Source organism: Panthera onca, chromosome C1 (genome assembly GCF_046562875.1).
Source record: "Panthera onca isolate mPanOnc1 chromosome C1, mPanOnc1 haplotype 2, whole genome shotgun sequence".
NCBI lineage: Eukaryota > Metazoa > Chordata > Mammalia > Carnivora > Felidae > Panthera > Panthera onca.
Window position 1 is genome coordinate 64540214 of NC_138346.1, and position 20534 is coordinate 64560747.

A 20534-nucleotide genomic window follows, 5' to 3' on the forward strand; every position below is an offset into this window, starting at 1 on the left:
TGCCACATCAGGCCCCTGCATCCTCACCCTTCGTGTTCTTGACTTTGGAGGTTGGTTGAGCACATGCATGGTGGCCCAAGCTTTTTAAATTATCCTCGGGAATAAGCAGAATGTGTTCGGGTGGAGGGATAGCTCTGGTGGTAGGGTTTTGGAAAGGGTGAAGGTGAACAAAGAATCAAGTCTATTTGTTATAAAATGCAGTGATGATTATTGTGGAGGTGATCATGCGTGCAGTTTTTTATTTCCTAAATGCCCTCCCCCTTCCCCCCCCCCTCCTCCCGCCGAGTTAACATCTAATCAGTCAGCAAATCCTGTGGCTCTACCTCCAAATAGATCCCTAATCCAGTCACGTTTCTCCCTTTCCTCTTCATTCACCCTAGCTTTGGCCATTAATTTGTGCCTGCACATCTCTGGCAACTGCCTAACCAATCAAGCTGCATCTGCTCTTGCCTCACATTTACAACCTTATGTTAGAGTAGCCAGAATGAGCATTATAAAATGTGAGCTAGTAGTTCTTGCCAAAATTCTCCAGAGCACTTATTTTGGCCTGTAGAGCTCTCTTCTGTGTGTTTATTTCCCTGCCTACTGGTCCGACCATCTCTTTTTCCACCTGCCCTCTCCATCAAGAGCTCTAACCACACTACCCTTTTCTCTGTCCCTTGAGCTCTCCAGACTCATTTCCTGCCTCAGGCCCTTTGCATGTGCCGCCCCTCTTCTTGGGATGTTCCACCCACAGATCTTTGTGGCTCCTTCTCATCAGCCCAGATGTCACCACCTCAGAGAGGCTTCCCTGCCCATCATAGCTCCAATGATCTTTCCACAAATTGCTGTAATATGTTTTATTTTGTCATAGCACTTATCACAGAATCAAAGTCTTATTCATGATTTTTGAAACGGTCTAGGCCTGTCACTTCAACAAAAATGTAAACTCTTGGAGGGCACGCACTTTTTGCTCTCTGCCTCTTTTCCAGCAACTTAAATAGTGGCCAGTGTCTTCTTAGAAGCTCGATAAAGTCTTTTAAATAAATAAACAGACATGTAGTCTTTGTCATGTGATCGAGCAATAAGTTGAAGTTTGTTTCAACTCCAAGATGCTATTATTCTATGTGTATCGAAGGCACTATTGCAGTTGTGCGCAGTTGTAGGTAGATCATGCGCTTTTGGGTGTTCTTCCCACTCCATTCCCATTAATGCCAGTGGAGTTGTTATAAGCTCTGTAGCCATTTTGGTGTCCTGACTGGGACTGGTATGGGTGAAGTAATGTGAAGCTAATGGATACACGAGGGGACTGAATGTGAAACAGGGGCGTTTTCAGGACTTTGGTCCATACACTAGCGCTGGTGGGCCAACAGCTTGGAGCCTAGACCCGAGGCCCTGGCCGATAGGTTTTCCTTAAATTACGTGCAGGAGAGGTCATCTTGACAGTGAACAAAAGCACATTAAGAACGCAGGTAAACTGCCTTCTGAGAGCTTAGAGTTCAAGGTAGGGAGACATTAGTTAACCACAAACTTGACGGCAAACACAGAAAACTAAACACTTCCTATCATTTGTTGAGGAAACGACACAGGAAGGAGATGAAGGAGTTTCTCTCTTAGAAGATCAACTTAACAAGTACGTACCAATCAAAGCAGTCTCGCTGTTTAGAACAAGGTGCCAAGTGGGTGACTACACGTCATATTGCAGCTCATGCCATCCTTTAGCAGCCCTCCACAGACCACACATCTGCTTCCAGTTAGAGATGTGGTGGTCGATCTGGGGACCCGTGCCTCATGCCGGAGAGAGTACTCCCAAGAAACAAAGTTACTGTTTGTAATCATCCCTTTTCTTGAAATATCACACCAGGTAATCTGTATATGTTGAATTCAGACATAGTAGTGTTACTATAGAGTTTAATTCTTTAACGTATGTGAAATACAAGCATTTACAGTGACCTGGCTGTTCACCTTTGTTTACTGTGTACCCTTAGTTACCCATAATATTTGGGGAATCATGTTTTTTGGATTAATGGAATACATTTCCAGGTAACTGGAGCCCAAGTTAATTTCAGCCACAGTTGCTGGAAATAGTTTTGAAGTTAAATTACACTTCGTCTCCTGAGGCAAGAAAGTAGAGTTGGCCTCATCTTTCATTTGTAGCCAGTTTCTGAAAATGTACCTGCAAAATCAAATAATAAACTTAAACGTTAAGGAGAAGAGTGTTGAATCTTCATTTCTGAAGAACTAAATACACATACAGTTACTAAGTAGGGTTCCCTGGAGAGGGATTTGCTCTCTCTGGACTCCTGCCATTCAGGGAGCCCCTTCCCCAGGCTGGTTGGTGCCTCTTATCCTGGACTCCCCGGGCATATGCTTTCCTATGCCGCACTTCCCAGGCAGCCACAGGGTATGGGGAGGTGGGTCGGGAGGTTCCTAGACTTTCTGCTCCTTTGTTAGGAGCAGGGCACCTGGCACCTTCATGGTGATTTGGGTCAGCTGCCTCCCCTGTGCTCTAGCAATTCAAAGTGTGGTCCATGGAGCAGCTGTGTCGTATCACCCGGGAGCTCCCGCCCCAGATCTCCTGAGTCAGCATCTACAGTTTCATGGGACACCCAGGTGACCCCTCCATTGTCTGCACATTTTCCAATTCCTACATAGTTCTCTAGTATTTTGGCCCCCAGCCTCAAAACCAGGGGAGGGAGCGTTCTCTTCATGTCCCACCAGGCTCCCCCTGATGGCACCGTGGGATCCTTGCAGGCGCTTCCTTGTGGGGACCCGTGGGCTCCGCCGGTGGAGGCAGGGATTGACAACATGCTGCTGCTTCCCTCAGGGCCTTAGTGGTGAGAAGTGCCCTTTGTGGGGCACTTCTTCATCTTCTTTGTCACTTAGCTGTGCTCTGGGCCCCTTGGGATTGAGGAGACGTTGCTTTCCACCACTCTGAACCTTGGCATTCTTGTAATTAGAACTCCCTTGTACCTCTCTTCTGCTGTCGTTTCAGACTGTGGCATCATCCCCCACCGTCTAGGTGAAGAGCATGTCAAGAGAAAAGGGCAGGAAGACCTCTACCCTTTAGGGTTGCCCTTACCTCCTCTCGTGTGGCATATCTTGGGGGAGAACCTCAGGTTGCCAGTGGAGACCAGATAAACAGGAGTGGGATTATGAGTAAAGTCAAATCAGATGGAGAGGTGTGTGCGTGGGGGGGTGGCATTAACATGAGTGGACGTTTTTTTCCCCTCTGTCCTTGAGCTAGGAGAATCGTTACTTGTTGCCTCATGGATGTGGTAGCCATGGATATTTACCAGAGAAGTGGATCTTGAACAAAGAATCATTTCCTTGCATAATTTTCTGTACACCCAATCATTGTAGCATAAAAATTAGTTGTCAGCGCTGGCTACCAGGAATAGGGTTGCAAGAGGTGAAGTTAACATCACAGGAAACTAAGTATCGGGGCTCTGTGGGAGCAGAGGTGATCTCAGGGGAAGGGGATAAAAAGACATTTTTTAAAGAAACTTATAGTAGATCTAGTTTCTATCCAGGTGTCTGGGATAATCATACTGTTGATAATATTAATACAGTCAAAACGTAATTAGCTACTTATATGCCAGACACGTTCATTTATATTGTTATGTTTTTATGTATTATCTCACGTAATATTTACAGCCATCCTGTGAGGTAGTTACAATTGTCATTTCCTTTTTATAATTAAGGAAACTGAGGCACAGATGTACAAAGCAACTTGTCTAAGGTCATATAGCTGGTAGGGCTGTCTGGCCCTAGACCCCCACTCATAACTACTACGTGACCAAAAGACAATAGGATGGGGCAAGGGACCCCTGGGTGGCTCAGTTGGTTAAGCGTCTGACTCTTGATTTTGGCTCAGGTCATGATCTCATGGTTCACGAATTTGAGCTCCACATTGGGCTCTTTGCTGACAGTGCGGAACCTGCAGAGGGATTCTCTCCTTCACTCTCTGCCCCTCCCCCACCCCCACTCTCTCAAAATAAAGTTTAAAAAAAAAACTGTTAAAAAAAATAGAATGGGGCTGGGTTAGGGTTGTAAGTACAGAGTGAACATTTTGGGAGTGTTAGATATTAAAAGGGTCATTTTAGGAATTGTGTTTGGAAACAGAATGAACGAGAATTAAAAGAACAAGGCTGGCCCTTGCTAGGCGGAGCTTGGAATAGGCACCAACCTCTTGTTGGAGCTGATGGACATCATACTCCCTTGGCTCCTTATTAAGTGATTGTCTCTAAGCACCAGACAGACCTTCCTAGATGGGCTTGTGTGTTGGGCTGTTACTCAGCAAACTACATTCCTCCTCTGCCTACTGTTTCCTCGTTAAGCTCTGCTACTAGGGGCTGCTGGAGGGCTTCTGGGAGGCTGGAGGAGGCAGAAGGGACATGATTCATTCCATTTCTTTGCTGTGCTTGTCAGCCTCGTTCCAGAAAGGGTCTTTCACTCTGCTAGCCACCGTTGGTACCTGTCTCCAGCTCCTTGCTACATCCTAGAACCAACCTCCTGGACCCCTTGGAGACTCCATCACCTGGCCGTCCTCAGAAGTTTGAGTCCCAGCCCTGCGTGGACCTTCACAGAGGGTCCTGAGAGGCCAGCCATCTGTCCCTCAGAGGTCTGGTCCCAGCTCTGTGGGTCTCCTCCTCTCAACTGTTAGATTCTGATAACCCCACTTCCTCCCTTTGATTCCCCACTGTGCCCCCCTCCCCACCTCCAGCGGTGGGAGCTACTTCCTGCAGTTTTGCTCTATTACTCAGTCTTCTCATTTGTTTATATCAAATAGTATCAGTTGCAATACCTAGCATTGTTTCTATATTTCTAACTGGCCTCTGACTGATAAATCTTCCTGTGTCCTGGCAGGGGAGGGGAGAGGCAAGCTGATACCCAGAAACCATGTTTTTCAAATTTGAGAGTATAGGGGGCTCACCAGAGAGGCTTGTTAAGTAGAACATATCCCTCCAGTTTTAATCATTCTGATGCAATAGGTTGGATATGGGCTGTTTTTGAAACAGACATCTTAGATGTTGCTGATGTAGTTACTCTGTCTCAGAGGCTTTGAGAAAATCTACCCCAATCCAGGGCCTTCTCATGGGGCTATTTCTTAGGTCTGGGCTTTTCCTGGGGTCTAGAAACAAATTTTACTAATTTTTTTATAGGATGGGTGCTATATGCTAATCTTTGTCCCAAGGCCCCCAAGGTTGTACATTGCCCCTGGAGGCTGAACAGCCAACCTTGTTTAGCCCAGTGAGCTAGGATACAATTAACTGGGAGAAAGGAGCTTTTTCCCTTAATTGTGCATTGTCCACTTCTCAGGCCTGGCACATCCAGGTTGGTGTCCATTTAGAGAGGTTCCTTTTTCTTGTTCGTACAAAGGCAACATGCGTGTAGCTGACATAGGATGGATGGGACTGACCTTGAAGTAGAGACAGCCCCTTCTTTTTCATGTGCAGCCTTTCCCGTTTCCAGGTGGCTTAAGGTTGGAGCAGTGAGGAATGGGAGACACCCATTAGAACAGGACACTTGTGTCTTTTGGCCTTTGCCAGTGGGTGTATCTGTTTATCTGTATGAATAGCAGTGGACATTCCTCTGTGGAATGTTGGCTTCCGTTTGATTGATTTAATCAGTAGAATGAGTGGGTTTTGCTGGGAGGGGTTGAATTGCCCCCTCAGAGCAGAACAGGAAGTTTTTCAATCCTGCCAGATCATGGGGCTTTGGGTTTGCAGGGGACAAGGACTTGACTTCGACCTTTAAATGAATATAAAAAATCCAGTTCGCTCTGCAGGAATGTGTCCCTCTTGCAGTCCAGGGCCTGACGCAGTGGTTCCTGGGGCAGATTTGGAGGACTGCTGGTGGCTCCGTCACCTCTTCACACTGTTACGTGTTTTATGTCACTACTTTATTCTCAGGTGGAATCATCAGAGGCCCTCCTGTATTAGCTTTTGCCTCATTTTGTGTAGCTCCTTTGTGCTGATCGGTGGCCCGAGGATTCAGTTTTTAAAAACTGAGGTTCCTGACCCATTCTGGTGGCACACTGCTCTTCAGTATGAGCTTTCCTGTGACATTTGACTCCAAAATTAAAACAGGTGTTCTGCGGATCAGAAATGCCTTCAGGCAGATAGGCTCCCTAGGCCTGTTCTTGAAGTTAACTGCCACTATCCACCGACTGCCTACTCAGAACACACACGACGAGCGGTTCAGAGATGACAACTTGAGTAAAATTGCACTTCCTCCTCGCTTCTACATTGTATAGTTGGCCAGGGCCTGGTGTTCTTCGTGTAGAACACAGCTTCACCTCCCTTGTGGATAGGTGGCCTCCCCAGGGATGGGTTGACGTGAGTTTTGATTCACTTAGCAAACGCTTATTGAAGGCCTCCTGCTCCAGGCAGGGACCTCATAGGAAGGGCTGATTCGAGGAGTAATACGGCAGAGGAAGAGCGCTCCAGGCTCGTGGAAGTGCTAGGATGAGGCCGCACCGGTCCTGGTCCTCGGGAGCAGAGAGGAAATGACTAACTCACCTGCGGTTGTTGGAGAAGGCAGGTCTCAGGCGATTCCCCACCAATCTCTGGGGCTAGGTTGTCAAAAGCACCTGCCCCTTGGAAAGAGGATGTTCTTTTTCTTAGCAAATAAATGCACATTCACAGAGAAAGACATTTCCTCCAAGTCAGCATCAGGGCTAGAATCCTAGAAGAGTTTAAGCTTTAAGGGGTCTAACCCCTAAATGAGTGCTCTTCAGACTAATAAAGTTTTTTTTTTAAACTGGCAAGTAATCATATTCAAAGAGTGCTTTTTTTTAATCTACTGTATATCATTAAGAAAACAGAAAATGTCTATGAGTAAATCCCAGTATGAATCATATTGAATTCAATGGGAGTCTGTTTTTTTAATAATTCCTCATCGTGTACTTACCACTCCTCTTTAACCAGATGCCTAGAATTTACTTACCCCCCCATATTTATTATTGATTTTATTTATATCAGGTAATCCCAATCCATGTACTTTCTGAATTTAGTAAGTGTAGTACAGGGTTTGTTTGTTGTTGTTTTTTTTCCCCTAATTGTTGCTTTAGATGTAGCTTGAGGTCCAAGGTGAGTTTATTGACATTCTCTTCAATTTGATTCCACATCCCAGTTCCCCTCTATCTCTCTTAAGATCAGATCCCCAGGCTACTTTTTGTTTTTCTGTGGCATTATCAGATGGTTCTTGCTGAGTTATATACAAGTGCTGCTTTTCTTTGGTGAGGTCTGTGACCTCTAAAGGTTCCAACAAGCCAGGCTTTCTCGGGTGAGTTACCGTAGTTTGTCCAGATCAGTGGTGAAAGGTAAGGATATTTGCTCAGTGGTCATTTCTCCACCTCACCCTGGTTGCCTGCCTGCCTGTCCTTCCTGCCTTCCTCCCTTCTTCCCTCCCTCCCTCCCTCCCTTCCTCCCTTCCTTCCTCCCTTCCTTCCTCCCTTCCTTCCTCCCTTCCTTCCTCCCTTCCTCCCTTCTCTCCTTCCATCTGTGTGAGCTCTGAATCTCCTCTAGCAATCCCAGAAGGTGGGTCTACCAACTGGTTCTTTTGATGGAGGCAGAAATCCGTAATTCAGGAGGGTCCCCTGCTTGTAGCTTCCTTGAGAAACGTGGCCTTGCTGGGTGCTGCCTGGTGTATACACGCAGTCTGTACCCTTTATACACACAGGCTTAGCAGTAGTGTCTTGTTTTGTTAAGGAATCCATATAGCGAATTACACATAACCCCTGTCTCATTGTTTCTGTTCTGTGTGTTTGACTTGAGAGCTTATTGTGCTGTTCCTTTCACGTAGGATGCACCAAATGACAGGCAAATAGCCCTGAGAGTTTTCTCTTTGTGGGAAATAGTAGGACGAGGTGGACGGTAACATGGTGACATGTAATAAATCAGTTTGGGCCCGTGTCCTGAGTATGTGCATATGTTACGTTGAATCAAATGTGATCATTTTTGATCTGGAAGAATGGCAACTTCATATGTGTAAGCTAATAACTTAAAAACTGGACCATCAGGTAAGGAAGAGTGCACCTTTGAAGCCAAATAGTAGTAACACAGGGAGGCAAAATACAGAGTGCAGCAAGCTTTTATGTGATTCGTAATGCTTTTGTATTTAAAAACATTAATTGCTAACCTTATATTAGGAGGTCTCAAGCAAAATTCTGAGTTTTCAGCTTCTCTGCAAAAATTGGAATCTTGCTGTGCTAGGTCAGCAAGCTTCCGTGGTGACATTAGTGGAGGCAGAATGGCAGCTGTGCCCCTGCAGAACTCACGTGTGTGTCCATTCACTCACTGGCCAGCTTCTGGCTCTCGTGTGACCTTGACTGGCCTCGTGGGCTTTGAGGTTGGGCACATGATATAAATAGAACACATAGAGTAAGTTGGATAAACAGAGAATTGGAAGGAGTCATCTGCCGGACCAAAGCCATTTGTTTGGTTTACTATCTACCACCAACCAGCACATCCAAAAAGAAAGCCTGATACAGCTCTGGACACTACTCACTGAGGAGGGACAGGGAAGCGTAATTAAAGAGTTCTTTCCTGTGCTAAGAGATGGGCAAACTCTTGTTAAAAGTTTTGGCTTGGTGCTCCTCATTTAAGTAGGATGTGATGACAGCTTCCTTCCACCGGCCACCATTCGTGTTATAGGCTAACATATCTACTTTATTTTTAAAATCCTGACATACTCAGGAGAGGTTACTGGACAATTGACCACATCCTAACTTTAACATAAGGAAATATATATTAGTCTAATATATATAAGTCTTTAACATAAAGACTAAAACATATATTTTTGGAGCACCTGGGTGGCCCAGTCGGTTACGTGTCAGACTTTGGCTCAGGGAATGATCTCGAGGTTCGTGGGTTTGAGCCCCACATCCGACTCTGTGCTGACCACTCAGAGCCTCAGGCCTGCTTCGGATTCGGTGTCTCCCTCTCTCTCTCTGCCTCTCCCACGTTCATGCTCTTTCTCTTTCAAAAATAAACATTAAAAATTTTTTTTAATAAAAAAAGACTAATACATATATTTTAAAGTACCAGATCTTTATTGCTACATTATTCATATTGGGCGGAAAACTGGAAATAAAGAGAAGACTGATCAATAGAAGAAGGGCTGAATAAATTATGGTACACCAACATCATGAAATATGTAGCATTGCAACAACAAATTGGCAGGACACCAGTTGACTTGGAGGGATTTCCCTGAATAGTATACTAACTTAAGATTTAATTAGTACTTCCTGTGTAGGAACAGTTCTAAGGGCTTTCCATGCATTAACTCATTTGATCCTCATAGCTGCCCTTTGAGCCCTGTGAGCCCATCATACAAATGAAGAAATTGAGGCATGGAGAAGTTAAGTAAATCATCCAAGGATAAGCATTTGTTTGTTTTTTATTTTTAAAAATGTTTTTATTTTATTTTTGAGAGAGAGCGAGGGCAAGTGGGGGAGGTCAGAGAGAGGGCGGTGGGGAACAGAGGATCCCAAGCAGGCTCCATGCTGAAAGCAGAGTGCAATGCAGGACTCAAACTCAAAAATCTGAGCCATGAGATCATGACCTGAGCTGAAGTCAGATGCTCAACTGACTGAGCCACTCAGGCGCCCCCAAGGATAAGCATTCAGTATGTGGCAGGCCTAGGTTATGAACTCATGCAATCCAGATTGAGATTTTTAAAAATGATTTTTAGGTTATGTATCAAAGTACATTATAAGTAATAAGTTTAGCTATAGAATATTAATTCATAGCTATTTCAGAATTCTCTGGATTCTTCTATTTTATTATGTTCAACTCATTATGTTGTCTCAGACCTTAGAAATCACTTAGTCCTCTGGTTTTCAAACTTAGCCCTCCTCTTTCCCTCTTTAAACCAAGTGAATCTTCCTGGTAAGCAGAATGATACTTAGTACTGACATGGAACGACTTTGCCTTCTCTTTTGCCCTGGGGTAAGTGCAATCTATAGATACAGTCTATGTCCTTTACATTGCAGGTACAGAAATGCATTGCAGAGAGAGAGCCTAATGTTCATTGAGTTGATGTTTCCAGGGATGTAATTAGGCCTCACAGGTAGATTTTATTATGCCCATTAAGGAAACTGAGATTTAGAAATTAGGAAACAGGAAATTGTTACCAGAGTTGCATAGAATGTTTATTGAACCTTCTCTTCTAGGGTCTTCCTTACCTAAGGTTTGGGAGCTACTGTGGCCTACCGGAGGCCCTTCAGTTGAATGTTGTCTTAGCTAGCGCTTAACTCGATTAGGCAGCTGTTGAGAATGTCTAATTTGTAGGGCATTATTTACCGCAGGTGATAGTGGGGCAGTGACGTAGATGGATAATGAAGGGCTTTTTTGTATTAATCAGCTTGGGCTCCTGTAACAAAACACTGTGGCCTGGGTGCCTCAAACAACGGGAATTTATTTCTCACAGAAGTCCAGATCAGGGTGCTTTCTGGTGAGAGTGCTCCTCCCTTCCCTTTCTCATCCATAATGCCAGGGACTGGACTTGACGGTCCTTAAGGCTTCCTGCCCCTCTCTCATTGCTCTTGATCTCTCTTGTGTTTGAAGGCAATCTTTGGAGTCAAAGCGGTCTAAATCGACCAGCGGGTGGTTGCGCGTGTTCATGCTATGGCAGTCATCTCAGGTGCGTTCTCCCTAGAGATGAGAAGGTGCCACTTGTTTTCCAGCCACTCACAGTTGTTAAGTAATAGCAACTCTGAGGTTGTTCAACTCTATACAAGACTTTCCCTACCGCTGCCTCTCTTTCCAGAATTCTTATTTTTGTCCACATGCTTGCATATGTCTGTGGAAGGCAGGAGACTTTTTTTTTATAGTCAAGGACTTAAAAGACTATGGGAGGCTGTCCCCTTTTACAGGCACTTGTGTTATCCCTTCTGGGAATCTGTTTTCATCTTTCCTGTTTTTCAGTTCCACTGCTTTGAAGTGTTCTGGGATGTGGATTAAGGATGGAGAGTGGAATTGGGGAGAGTTTTACAACAGGTAGAGCTGAGAATGGCTTCCCATCAGCAGCTCGTTAAAGACGTTTGTTGATTTCTCTGCTGGATACCAGGCCCAGTGCTAACCAGCTACTTATCACTTTCTCTGTGGCTCCGCCAGTGATGGTCTCTTGTTCTGGAGACCTTGACTGGAAAGTACACTTTGCTATCAGCAGGGCTCTTTGTAGTATTTGGCTCTGATATCTAGAGCATTCTGGATTGAACCCAGCATGCTGTGATCTGCAGGGCCGAGGCCGATGTGGTAGGACTTGGAATAGAAGCTGATGGAGCAGGCAGTGAGATTAGGGACAGGGAGGCCCTTTTAATGACCTCTGACAACAGCACTCTGTCCTTGAACGAGAGAGTAAGGCTCACTTGAATCTTCCCTCTAGGTGGTTTCTCTTTTGTTCAAGCATGGAGGACATTTTTTTCTGGTCCTATAAGGCCAGGACAAGTGAGGAAGGGAAATGTGGGCTCTGGCCTATGGGAAGCAGGGAAGAGCATGGAGCTTGGAGTCTGGCAGACTGACTCAGACCCCGGCCCAGGCACTTGGCTGCGTGGGCAAGTTTTCCAAGTCCCAGTGTTCTCACATATCAAATGAGGCTAGGAACAAAAAGTGAACAGGCTTGTAATGACAATTATTGCATGAGTAGAGATACCATACAGGGGTTGGTTAGTAGATGGAGATTTTCTTTCCCAATGAACACAGGTTGGACTTCCTCGAATGGGAGTCTTGAAGTTTTGGAGCTTAGGGTGATCTGCTTGGGATACCAGGTCAGGGGGCCAGAGCTGACGTTGAGACCACAGGAGGAAAGAAAGGGCAGAATCTCAGCTCTGAAGACACCCCCTTGGGCACTTCCTTGGCGTGGGAAAGTGTTGACTTGTACTAGAAATGTCATCCCTGTCTGTCACATCTGTAAGGAAAGCGAATACTGATCTCCCTTCCGTATTGCCCAAAGCTGCCCCCGCCCACATCTTATGATATTTGATGAGTCATTCGAGAAGTAGCCCTGGAAGAAAGGCTTTAAGGAGAAAGGTCGATGGTCAGATCTGACCCTCTTTTACACAGTCCTGGGCCTAGGCTGTTTTTCTCCTTGGCAGTCTTGCAGGGGTAGAGGATTTATGTGATCAGAAGGAGGGTTTTGGTATTCTTTGCAGAAGTGAGATGCCTTAACCCAGAGGTCTTTTTGCCCCTGTGGAATATAAATCGGATTAGGAGCTCTTTGTGCTCTGCCACAAATCACTACACGTCTACATTTTGCTCTTATAAAATATGGATAATGACATGACTCTGTCTCCTAGGAGTTTGAGTGCATTAGCTAACGATCATGAAACCTTAGAAATAGGAAATTCATATGAATGCCGAGAGCTTTTGTAATTACACATTTGCATCACTCGCTTGGCATCCTTGAAAGTCGTGCTTTCAACACGAGAATACTTGGGTTGATTCCTGTTCTTCTAATTGTAGAGCAAGCGCAGAAGAAAGAAGCTCAAAGAACACTCAGAGCAGATAAGTTCTCACAGCATCTCGTGGAAACCCTGAAGTAGCTCAAGCTGTAGTGGTTTGGCTTGGGCTGAAGTGGAAGAAGAGCTTGAGATATTTTAAGGGCACTGAAGTTAGAGAATACTGGGAGCCAAGGATGGTAATGGCCTCCACGCAGTGTTGTGCTCAGACGCTCATGTCTCTTGTCCCTGTGACCTCAGACCCGTCACTTGGTCAGCCTTTGTCCTGGGCAGCAATACACCTGCCATATGAAAGTGGGCTTTTTCGATGTGGGTCGCCCTCCTGGGTACAGATACTGTTTTTGTAGCCTGTAGAACAGTCCACATTTTCCCTTTCCTCCCACAGAGGATTATTTTCAGATTTAGAAACTCTTTACAAAGATGTCAAAAGGTAATGTTCTGAATACCTTGAGGAGAAGACTTTTTAAAAAATAGGTATTTGTTTATGAAGGGGGTTACGAACATTAACCAGACAGCATGCCCCTTGATAGCTGATGCTGTTTTTATTTCGTTTCAGGCAGTGGAGCTACTGCTGTGGTCCAGGCTGCCCTTTGCAAGCCCAGGCAAGAACGTGTAGCCATAAAGCGGATCAACTTGGAAAAATGCCAGACCAGTATGGATGAGCTATTAGTAAGTAAAAAAGCGGAGGATCCCTGCTGGTTGCTCCTCGTCACTTATGGGTGTGTGGAGATGGGCCAGAGAAACAGGAGAAAGGAGAGCAAAGGCAGCTTGGTGTTCTCTCCTATTTGGACACACGTGTTTCTTGGAAAGCAGCCCACACCGCGTTTCCTCCCCTGCTTAATTATATCGTACCTGATGATGGTGTTGTATAGCGTGTGACTTACTTTGCTTTGACAAGCAGGATTTTGTTCAGTCCTCATAATTCCAGGGTGGGGATGGTCTCAGTGCTGACAACTCTATTTTGGAAAAGCAGGGAGCAGACGCAGTTAGCTGACCTAAGGCCACGTGATACTGCAAGTGCCGAGCCGGGTGGAGAGCTTCTGGCCCTCTGTCTAGAATCACGACACAAACAGGAATTACTCTCCAAACAGTTTGTCGGTCATTGTGCCTTTCAGAAATTACAAAATGACCTACGCATTTCAGTTATTCAGAATACTGCAGGGTGGCTTGGGTTTGGCTAACAAGAGCAGTCTGTTTCTCGTACGTGGCACCGTGTACCTCTTACTCTAAATGAAGTACATACGTTACTTAAATGATTGGAGCTTTTCAGTGTGGGTATGACTATAGTAGCACTGGTTGGTTGCAGGAACATTTGCTCTTGGCTTAACTGACTCATTATTAAATGAACAGCTTGGCAAATGGTTATTAGTTGCCCGGCAAACTGTGAAGGGTTTGAGAGTTTAATCTCATAAATATAGTTGTCCTTCTGCCTGCCAATTTTCTTTTTTTTTCCTTTTGGCCATTTATTTGAGGATAATAGGAAACTGCAGCGGAGGAGTTAACTGATTGGTTATCCCAACCCTAATCCCAGGACAAATATTAGTACGACAGCTCCACACAAGCTACAAAGTATAATGACATTTGGCTCCAAATGAAGAAGCCTTTTGTTGTGTTCTACATTGGGAATGGAATGCCATTAACAAGAGCTTTTTGTCTTTACTCAGAATATAGCTTTTATTTCAGGCTTAATTACAGCACACTATAGTATAAATTAAGTACAAGGGTAAAGCTGTACTTTTCCAGATCTGTTTGGCCTCACATTTTAAATTAGGCTACACAAGGCATAGATTTCACTGGGATTGAAGCGACAGATTGCCAGCTAACTCAGATTAAAGGAAGGGCTACCACGATTAAATGTTAATTTCAGAAAGAAAGAAGGAAAGGAAGGAAAGAAGAAAGAAAGAAAGGAAAGAGAAAGAAAGAAACAGAGGGAGGGAGGGAGAAGGAGGAAGGGAGGAAGGAAGAAAACGCCCCAAATTCACAGAATTTGCATGTATTTAAGGCTTTTTACCTTCTTCAAAATATCAGCTGTGCTTTGCTCTTACTGAAATTATTGCTGCATCCTTCTGTTGCTTGTGATCACAGCGACCAATAAAATTGTGCCTTCGTCACCTGACCAATTTTGAAGGTCACTTTTCCCAAGTGGAAAAAGCACTTAACAAACTGTGGGGAGAGTCGGGTCCTGCTTCTGCCACCAACTTATTTTCTACCTTTGGTCAAGTCATCTAACTGTACTGCACTATTTAGAAAGAGAGATGGGTTGGAAAATCTCTAAGATCCCTTTATAGGTGTCCTCAGATTCTGGGTCTATACTGAGTACACACTAATTAAAAAAAAAAAAAAAGATTGGAGAGTACATTTCCATGTGCCCTGTCTGGAAATACCACTCACAAATTTGCTCGTGATGATTATATTTGATTGTGGTGCTCTGTTGGAGGTCCCATGGCCATCCTGTTGGTACCAGCAGAATATTTACATACGGTCTGTATGAGGCCTGTGCGCATTTGTGTCTGACAATTCCAGAACCAGCCTTCTGGGCAGACGCAGTGGTTCCTGATCTCTACCAAGCCCCAAACTGCCCCAGGCCTCCACGTTCTCCCTCTGTTGGCTTCTCATCAGCAGTCTGCTGCCAGCAATGGAAGTTACAGGAGGGTCCTAGTGGAGGCAGCAGGGTGGGGGAGAATGGAGGGGAGGGTGGGCAGTCCACGCCCTTTCCTGTTTCCCTGAGAGCAGGACCAGTAACAGTGGCATTTGGAGATAGTGCTTGTAATTTGGGCATAGCTGCACATGTAAGGACTGGGGCTTTTCTGGCCTTGTGCTTGTCTCCGTTAATCTGAGGTTTTAGGAGTTACGAGTTTGCTTATTAGCAGTTAGTTTATTTATCTCATTCTTTTCCCCCTCTTAGTTCCCATGTTGTGTTAAGAAAGCATAGTATATGTGTATAATTATCCACTTTTCATTTAAAAGGTGTATTGATTTCTTGTGTCGATCTTTCCTTAACCTGGAACCTTTGAGCTTTTGATGTCTTGATATTTCTAGAGATGGGGGGCGGGGAATGGCTATGGTCCTTTAGGATGTTTGTCCTTTGCAAACAAAAAGAAATGGAACTTACAGTATGGACTACCTAATGTTGCCAGGCTTTGTGGCCCAGCTGTTGGCACATGAGATTGTGTGGAGCAAAGTTGGTGTAATCCTTTTGATTTCTAATACTGCTGTTGCTCGTACTTTTATTATCTCTGCGGGTTCACATTTTGGCAGTGTTTGGACATCCGGCATCCTAATAATCCTTTATTCCCTGTGTGTGTATGTGTGTGTGTGCACATTATGTATAGGTCAGTGCTCTGCATCATTTCACAAACTGTGCCATGTGTTAACTGGAAGCCATTGTTCTTGTAAGAAACAATGGCCACTGGAATCCTTATCCTGTGAGTGTTATGTCATAGAAGTCACAGTTATCAACTATTTGCTGGCAGTTAGAACATCTGCCTCCCCTACTGAAACTGTATCGCCTCCCACTTCCTACCCTCTCTCCTGTCCCTGCCCCCTTGTCCCAACTCCCATAGGAAAGTGGGGTTTACACTCACAGGGCAGATGGACAATCTGTCAGATTCTGTGCTCATGTGGAGTTTATTTTAGGTTTGGCTGATGAAGGGTTCAAATGGTCATGATTTTTCTTTTTTTTTTTTTTTAGCATTTTTTTTTTAAGTTTATTTATTTTGAGAGAGGTAGAGAGAGCGCATGTATGCACGTGCACTTGCACAAGGGGGCAGAGAGGGAGGGAGAGAGAGAGAATCCCAAGCAGGCTCCGTGCTGTCAGCACAGAGCCCGATGTGGTGCCCAAACTCACAAACCGTGAGATCATGACTTGAGCAGAAATCAAGAGTTGGACACTTAGCTGCCTGAGCCACCCAGACGTCCCAGGTGGTCATGATTTCTGAAGCTATCGTCTCTGAGAATGAAGGGAAGAAGTATTAGATGAAATCATTGGTGCTAAATTTAAATTGGTAATTTAAGTAAAATTTATATTGTTGAAATGAGTACTGTAATATTCCTCAATGATAATTTGATTCCAGATCTCATGTATATACATTTAGTAATTTATTTGGTAAATATTTAATGAGTTTCTACATTGTGCTTAGGCCCATTAGAAGGATGGGTTTTGGGTGTGTATATAGGACAACAAAGGCATATGCTCATCTTCATGGCAATTAGGTTAGAAAACCCTAGAACAAATGTTTTTCTTGGCATCACATGAATAGCATTTAGTTAATCTAATTCTTGTTCTATGCATTCTTTTAAGTTTTCATGTATGTTGTAGAGTTTGGCCTGTAACTATATCCTAATCTCTTTAGGTATGATGATTTGGTGGTTAATTTTCCAGGAGGCAGGGGATGTTACTTGTATGTTCTGTATTTCTGACCACTCCAACCTAGAGGCTTTGGTAATTTCTGAGATTTGCTAATCCCACATTTTTTTTTTTTTTCAACGTTTTTTATTTATTTTTGGGACAGAGAGAGACATAGCATGAACGGGGGAGGGGCGGAGAGAGAGGGAGACACAGAATCGGAAACAGGCTCCAGGCTCCGAGCCATCAGCCCAGAGCCTGACGTAGGGCTCGAACTCACGGACCGTGAGATCGTGACCTGGCTGAAGTCGGACGCTTAACCGACTGCGCCACCCAGGCGCCCCTTTTTTTTTTTTTTTTTAATCCTGCAGTGGTGTAAATGACTATAATAGGCTAACACTCTCTGGGAGGTATTTATAGTTTTAGAGCAGAACTTGTGGACTGTGTGATTATTAAACCCTACTAGGTGCTAGACACTGAGCCAGGAGATGGGAAAACAAAGATGATTTCTGTTTTTTGGGGAGCCTGGGGACTGGTAAATGAGTTTCTTCATTTTTATTTTGGGTTGGTGAGCTTTTTGAGCTAAGGATAGCTTTCTACACTTTTTCCATCTAGACATGGCTTAACAGAATATAGACAGATTCTCTAGTGTGCATTCCTTGCTTTTCAGTAGGAATTTAAGGCTTCCTAAATGGGTCTGATCCACTGTCATGCCAACTAGTATATTCTATGTGAAGGTGGCCTTGAGGTTTCTTGAAAGAGCTTAGTTCTCTCGTTTGTGGTCAGCCTCAGAGGTTAGGGATGCTGCTCAAGGGCCCACTTACTTCCCTTAAAGTCTATTTCATGAGTGAAGAATTAACCTGTTCTTTCTGAACTCATCTTTTGGTCTCTGTCACCAGGTGACAGTTCCATAAATGTGACATAGTCGTCCTTCCTTTCATTCGTCTTAAAACCCACTTTTTCCAACCTTCAGGGAACTCTTCATTATTTTTACCCAGGGACTGATGAACATTTTGATTCATCACCTTACTTGACTTCATGATTTTTAGACTTTAGCCATATCCTCAATGTGTTTTCTCTGGACTAGAGCTCTCATATTTTTAGTCTTGTCTTTGGTACCTAGTCACAGAAAACTCAGTAGCATTTTCTCATTCCTTCATATACATCAATGCTCTCAAAACATACCGTTTAATTCTTAGGGACAGAAATGCTATGTGTGTAAGAGAGACCCTGGCCCTGGGGCCAGGCAAAGTGCTTGTTTCTTCAAAGAAAAAAAAAAAGGTCCATTGTGTGATTCTATTATGAAATAATATGTAGTGATCATTAAAATATGGTAGTATATGATGGGTGACAAATGTGAGCAAAATTGTTTCAAAAAGCAACGGCTACCCGTGATTGCTGAAACTTGTGATGGAGGGAGAATTGCTTCCTGGGTCAGAGGGCCCGGGTCTTCACTTGGATCGTGGACTTGAGACGAATCATTTATACCTCAGTCTTTTCATTTGTTCAGTGAGGAATTCTGCTTGATGGCAAAACTTATTTTTATCACCGAAGTCTATGGTTCTATGTATTTAAAAATCAATTCTTTTAATGAAGTTACTTTTAAAAATTACTTGCAGAAAAACACTGATTACTAGCAAATTATGCTTATAATTCAGGATAGAGTCAAGTCACTCCAGTGTTACAGGGTAACAGTAACATTCCACTGTAAGTGCATAGATTGGGGTACATAGGGTGCCATCTGTGTCTCCTGTGTACATAATGAAAGAGCCTCTCAGCCTCCAACCGGAAAGAATCTGGCATTTGCCCTTCTCTTCCTATATCATTTCTGTAAGGATATTTTGCTGTATTTCATGGATACGATTCATAGATAAATCGAGAGCTTACTTTCCTCAGAACAAAGCCCCTGCCCTCATTTTGCTTTTCTGCCATAATGTTATTTCTTATTTCTTTTGATCTGCTCTTTTCTTTCTACTCATCTCTCCCTTTCTCTCTACTCTGTTTACTTGTCTTTAGAGGAACAAATCAACTATGATTTGTAGGTTATTTTGGAGAATAAAGCTTTAGATGTTTATTTTGCCTAATGGTCATTTGAGAGAATAGTTTAATTATCCCCTAATAGTTTAGTTATCTGACATAGGCTTCTCTCATACTTATTTAAAAATAAATTACAATTATTTGGGACCTCTGAGCAGTTCTTCTAGCTAGAAGGGATTTTAATTGAGATTTAGAAAATTAAAATTTTTTTACATTTATTTATTTTTGAGAGAGACATAGAAAGGGAGGGAGAGGTAGAGAGAGAGGGAGACACAGAATCTGAAGCAGACTCCAGGCTCTGAGCTGTCAGCACAGACCCCGACACAGGGCTCGAACTCATGAGCTGAAAGATCATGACCTGAGCCAAAGTCGGAAGCATAACCGACTGAGCCACCCAGGCTTCCCGAGGTTTAAAAAATTAAAAAAATTTTTTTTCCCTGCATTTTTGCCTAATGTCTGTAATTGTGTTCATACTTTTGTAAGCCTTGCTTATTGTAGAAAAAAATTATACTGGTTTGAGGATGTCAGCCTAAAAAGCTGGAAACTATAATGTGTGTTTTCCTTATTATATAAATGAAAGTATTTTTCCATGCTTTTTGAACAAAAGAATTTTTTAATTAGTAGATTAATTATTCATATCCCAGCTCATTAGTGCTTCACCATACGTGGTAATGAATTGCATTTGGCTGTTTCTTGTAGAATCTTTTATACCAAGGGTATAGCATTAAAATACAAGTGTATTTTACTGAATGTACTATTTTGAGCATTTCAGGTCTCAAATATTAAATTATTTTACTTAGTTTTGTAATTATTTTCATACACTTTGGTGTTTGTTTTTACCAAAGTATAATCCAGCTGAGGGCAGGATTAGGAATGGGAGATTTTTGGATATTTTGAAGACATACATTTTTAAGAAATTAGAGAATATTACATATGCAAAACTAATTTATTTTTACAGCTCTAAAGTTACATTAGCTGGCGTGTGATTTGTAGAACCAAATTCATAGAATTTGGAACGTGAAATTTAAATGTTATAGTTGATTCAGGTAATAAACATACTAGTTGAATTTACTTTTAGGTCAGTTTTTATACATGTGTTAGAAATGGCTTGCTGGGGCGGGTGCCTGCATGGCTCCATCGGTTGAGTGTCCGACTTCGGCTCAGGTCATAATCTCACGGTTCGTGGGTTCAAGCCCTGCATGGGGCTCTGTGCTGAGAGCTCAGAGCCTGGAGCCTGCTTCAAATTCTGTGTCTCTCTCTCTCTCTGCCCCTCCCCTGTTAATGCTCTGTCTCTCTCCAAAAATGAATAAACATTGAAAAAAATTAAAAAAAAAAAAAAAAGAAATGGCTTGCTAAAATGTTTAACATCTCATTTTTTCCCCAAAGAGTAAACAGAAATGAATATTGTAAGGACACATGTTTCTGAACTTACATGTGCTTAGTAACAGAGAGACCCAGTACATACTCATTTTCAGAGTAGGAGAAAATGGGGAAAGCACGCTTAGATTGAATACAACTTTAGTTACATCTTGTTTATTTTTTATACCTCCCTTTTACCATCCTTCTGGAAAATGTTATTGGCTTGGGTTCAGACCAAGGATTTTGTTCTTTCCTCTGTTATCTTCTTTGTTTTGGTTTGGTTATTTCCACAATTAATTAGCTGCTGTGGAAACAGAAGGACTGTGGAACAGTCAGAGAGAAGGTCTG

At 43.4% G+C, this 20534-nt stretch overlaps 1 protein-coding gene across 5 annotated transcripts in view; it reads left to right on the plus strand.

Annotated features, from left to right (window-relative positions):
- The window catches only part of STK39 (serine/threonine kinase 39), a 318329-nt gene that overhangs the window by 46352 nt on the left and 251443 nt on the right, over nucleotides 1-20534 (plus strand). For all 5 annotated transcript variants that reach the window (XR_013557279.2, XM_060624836.3, XM_060624837.3 and 2 more), the window contains exon 2: nucleotides 13002-13114. Coding sequence is in view for 4 of the 5 variants with exons in the window: in XM_060624836.3 (XP_060480819.1) it covers nucleotides 13002-13114 (113 nt within the window). In the remaining variant the exon portion in view is untranslated. The remainder of the gene's footprint in view (nucleotides 1-13001; nucleotides 13115-20534) is intronic.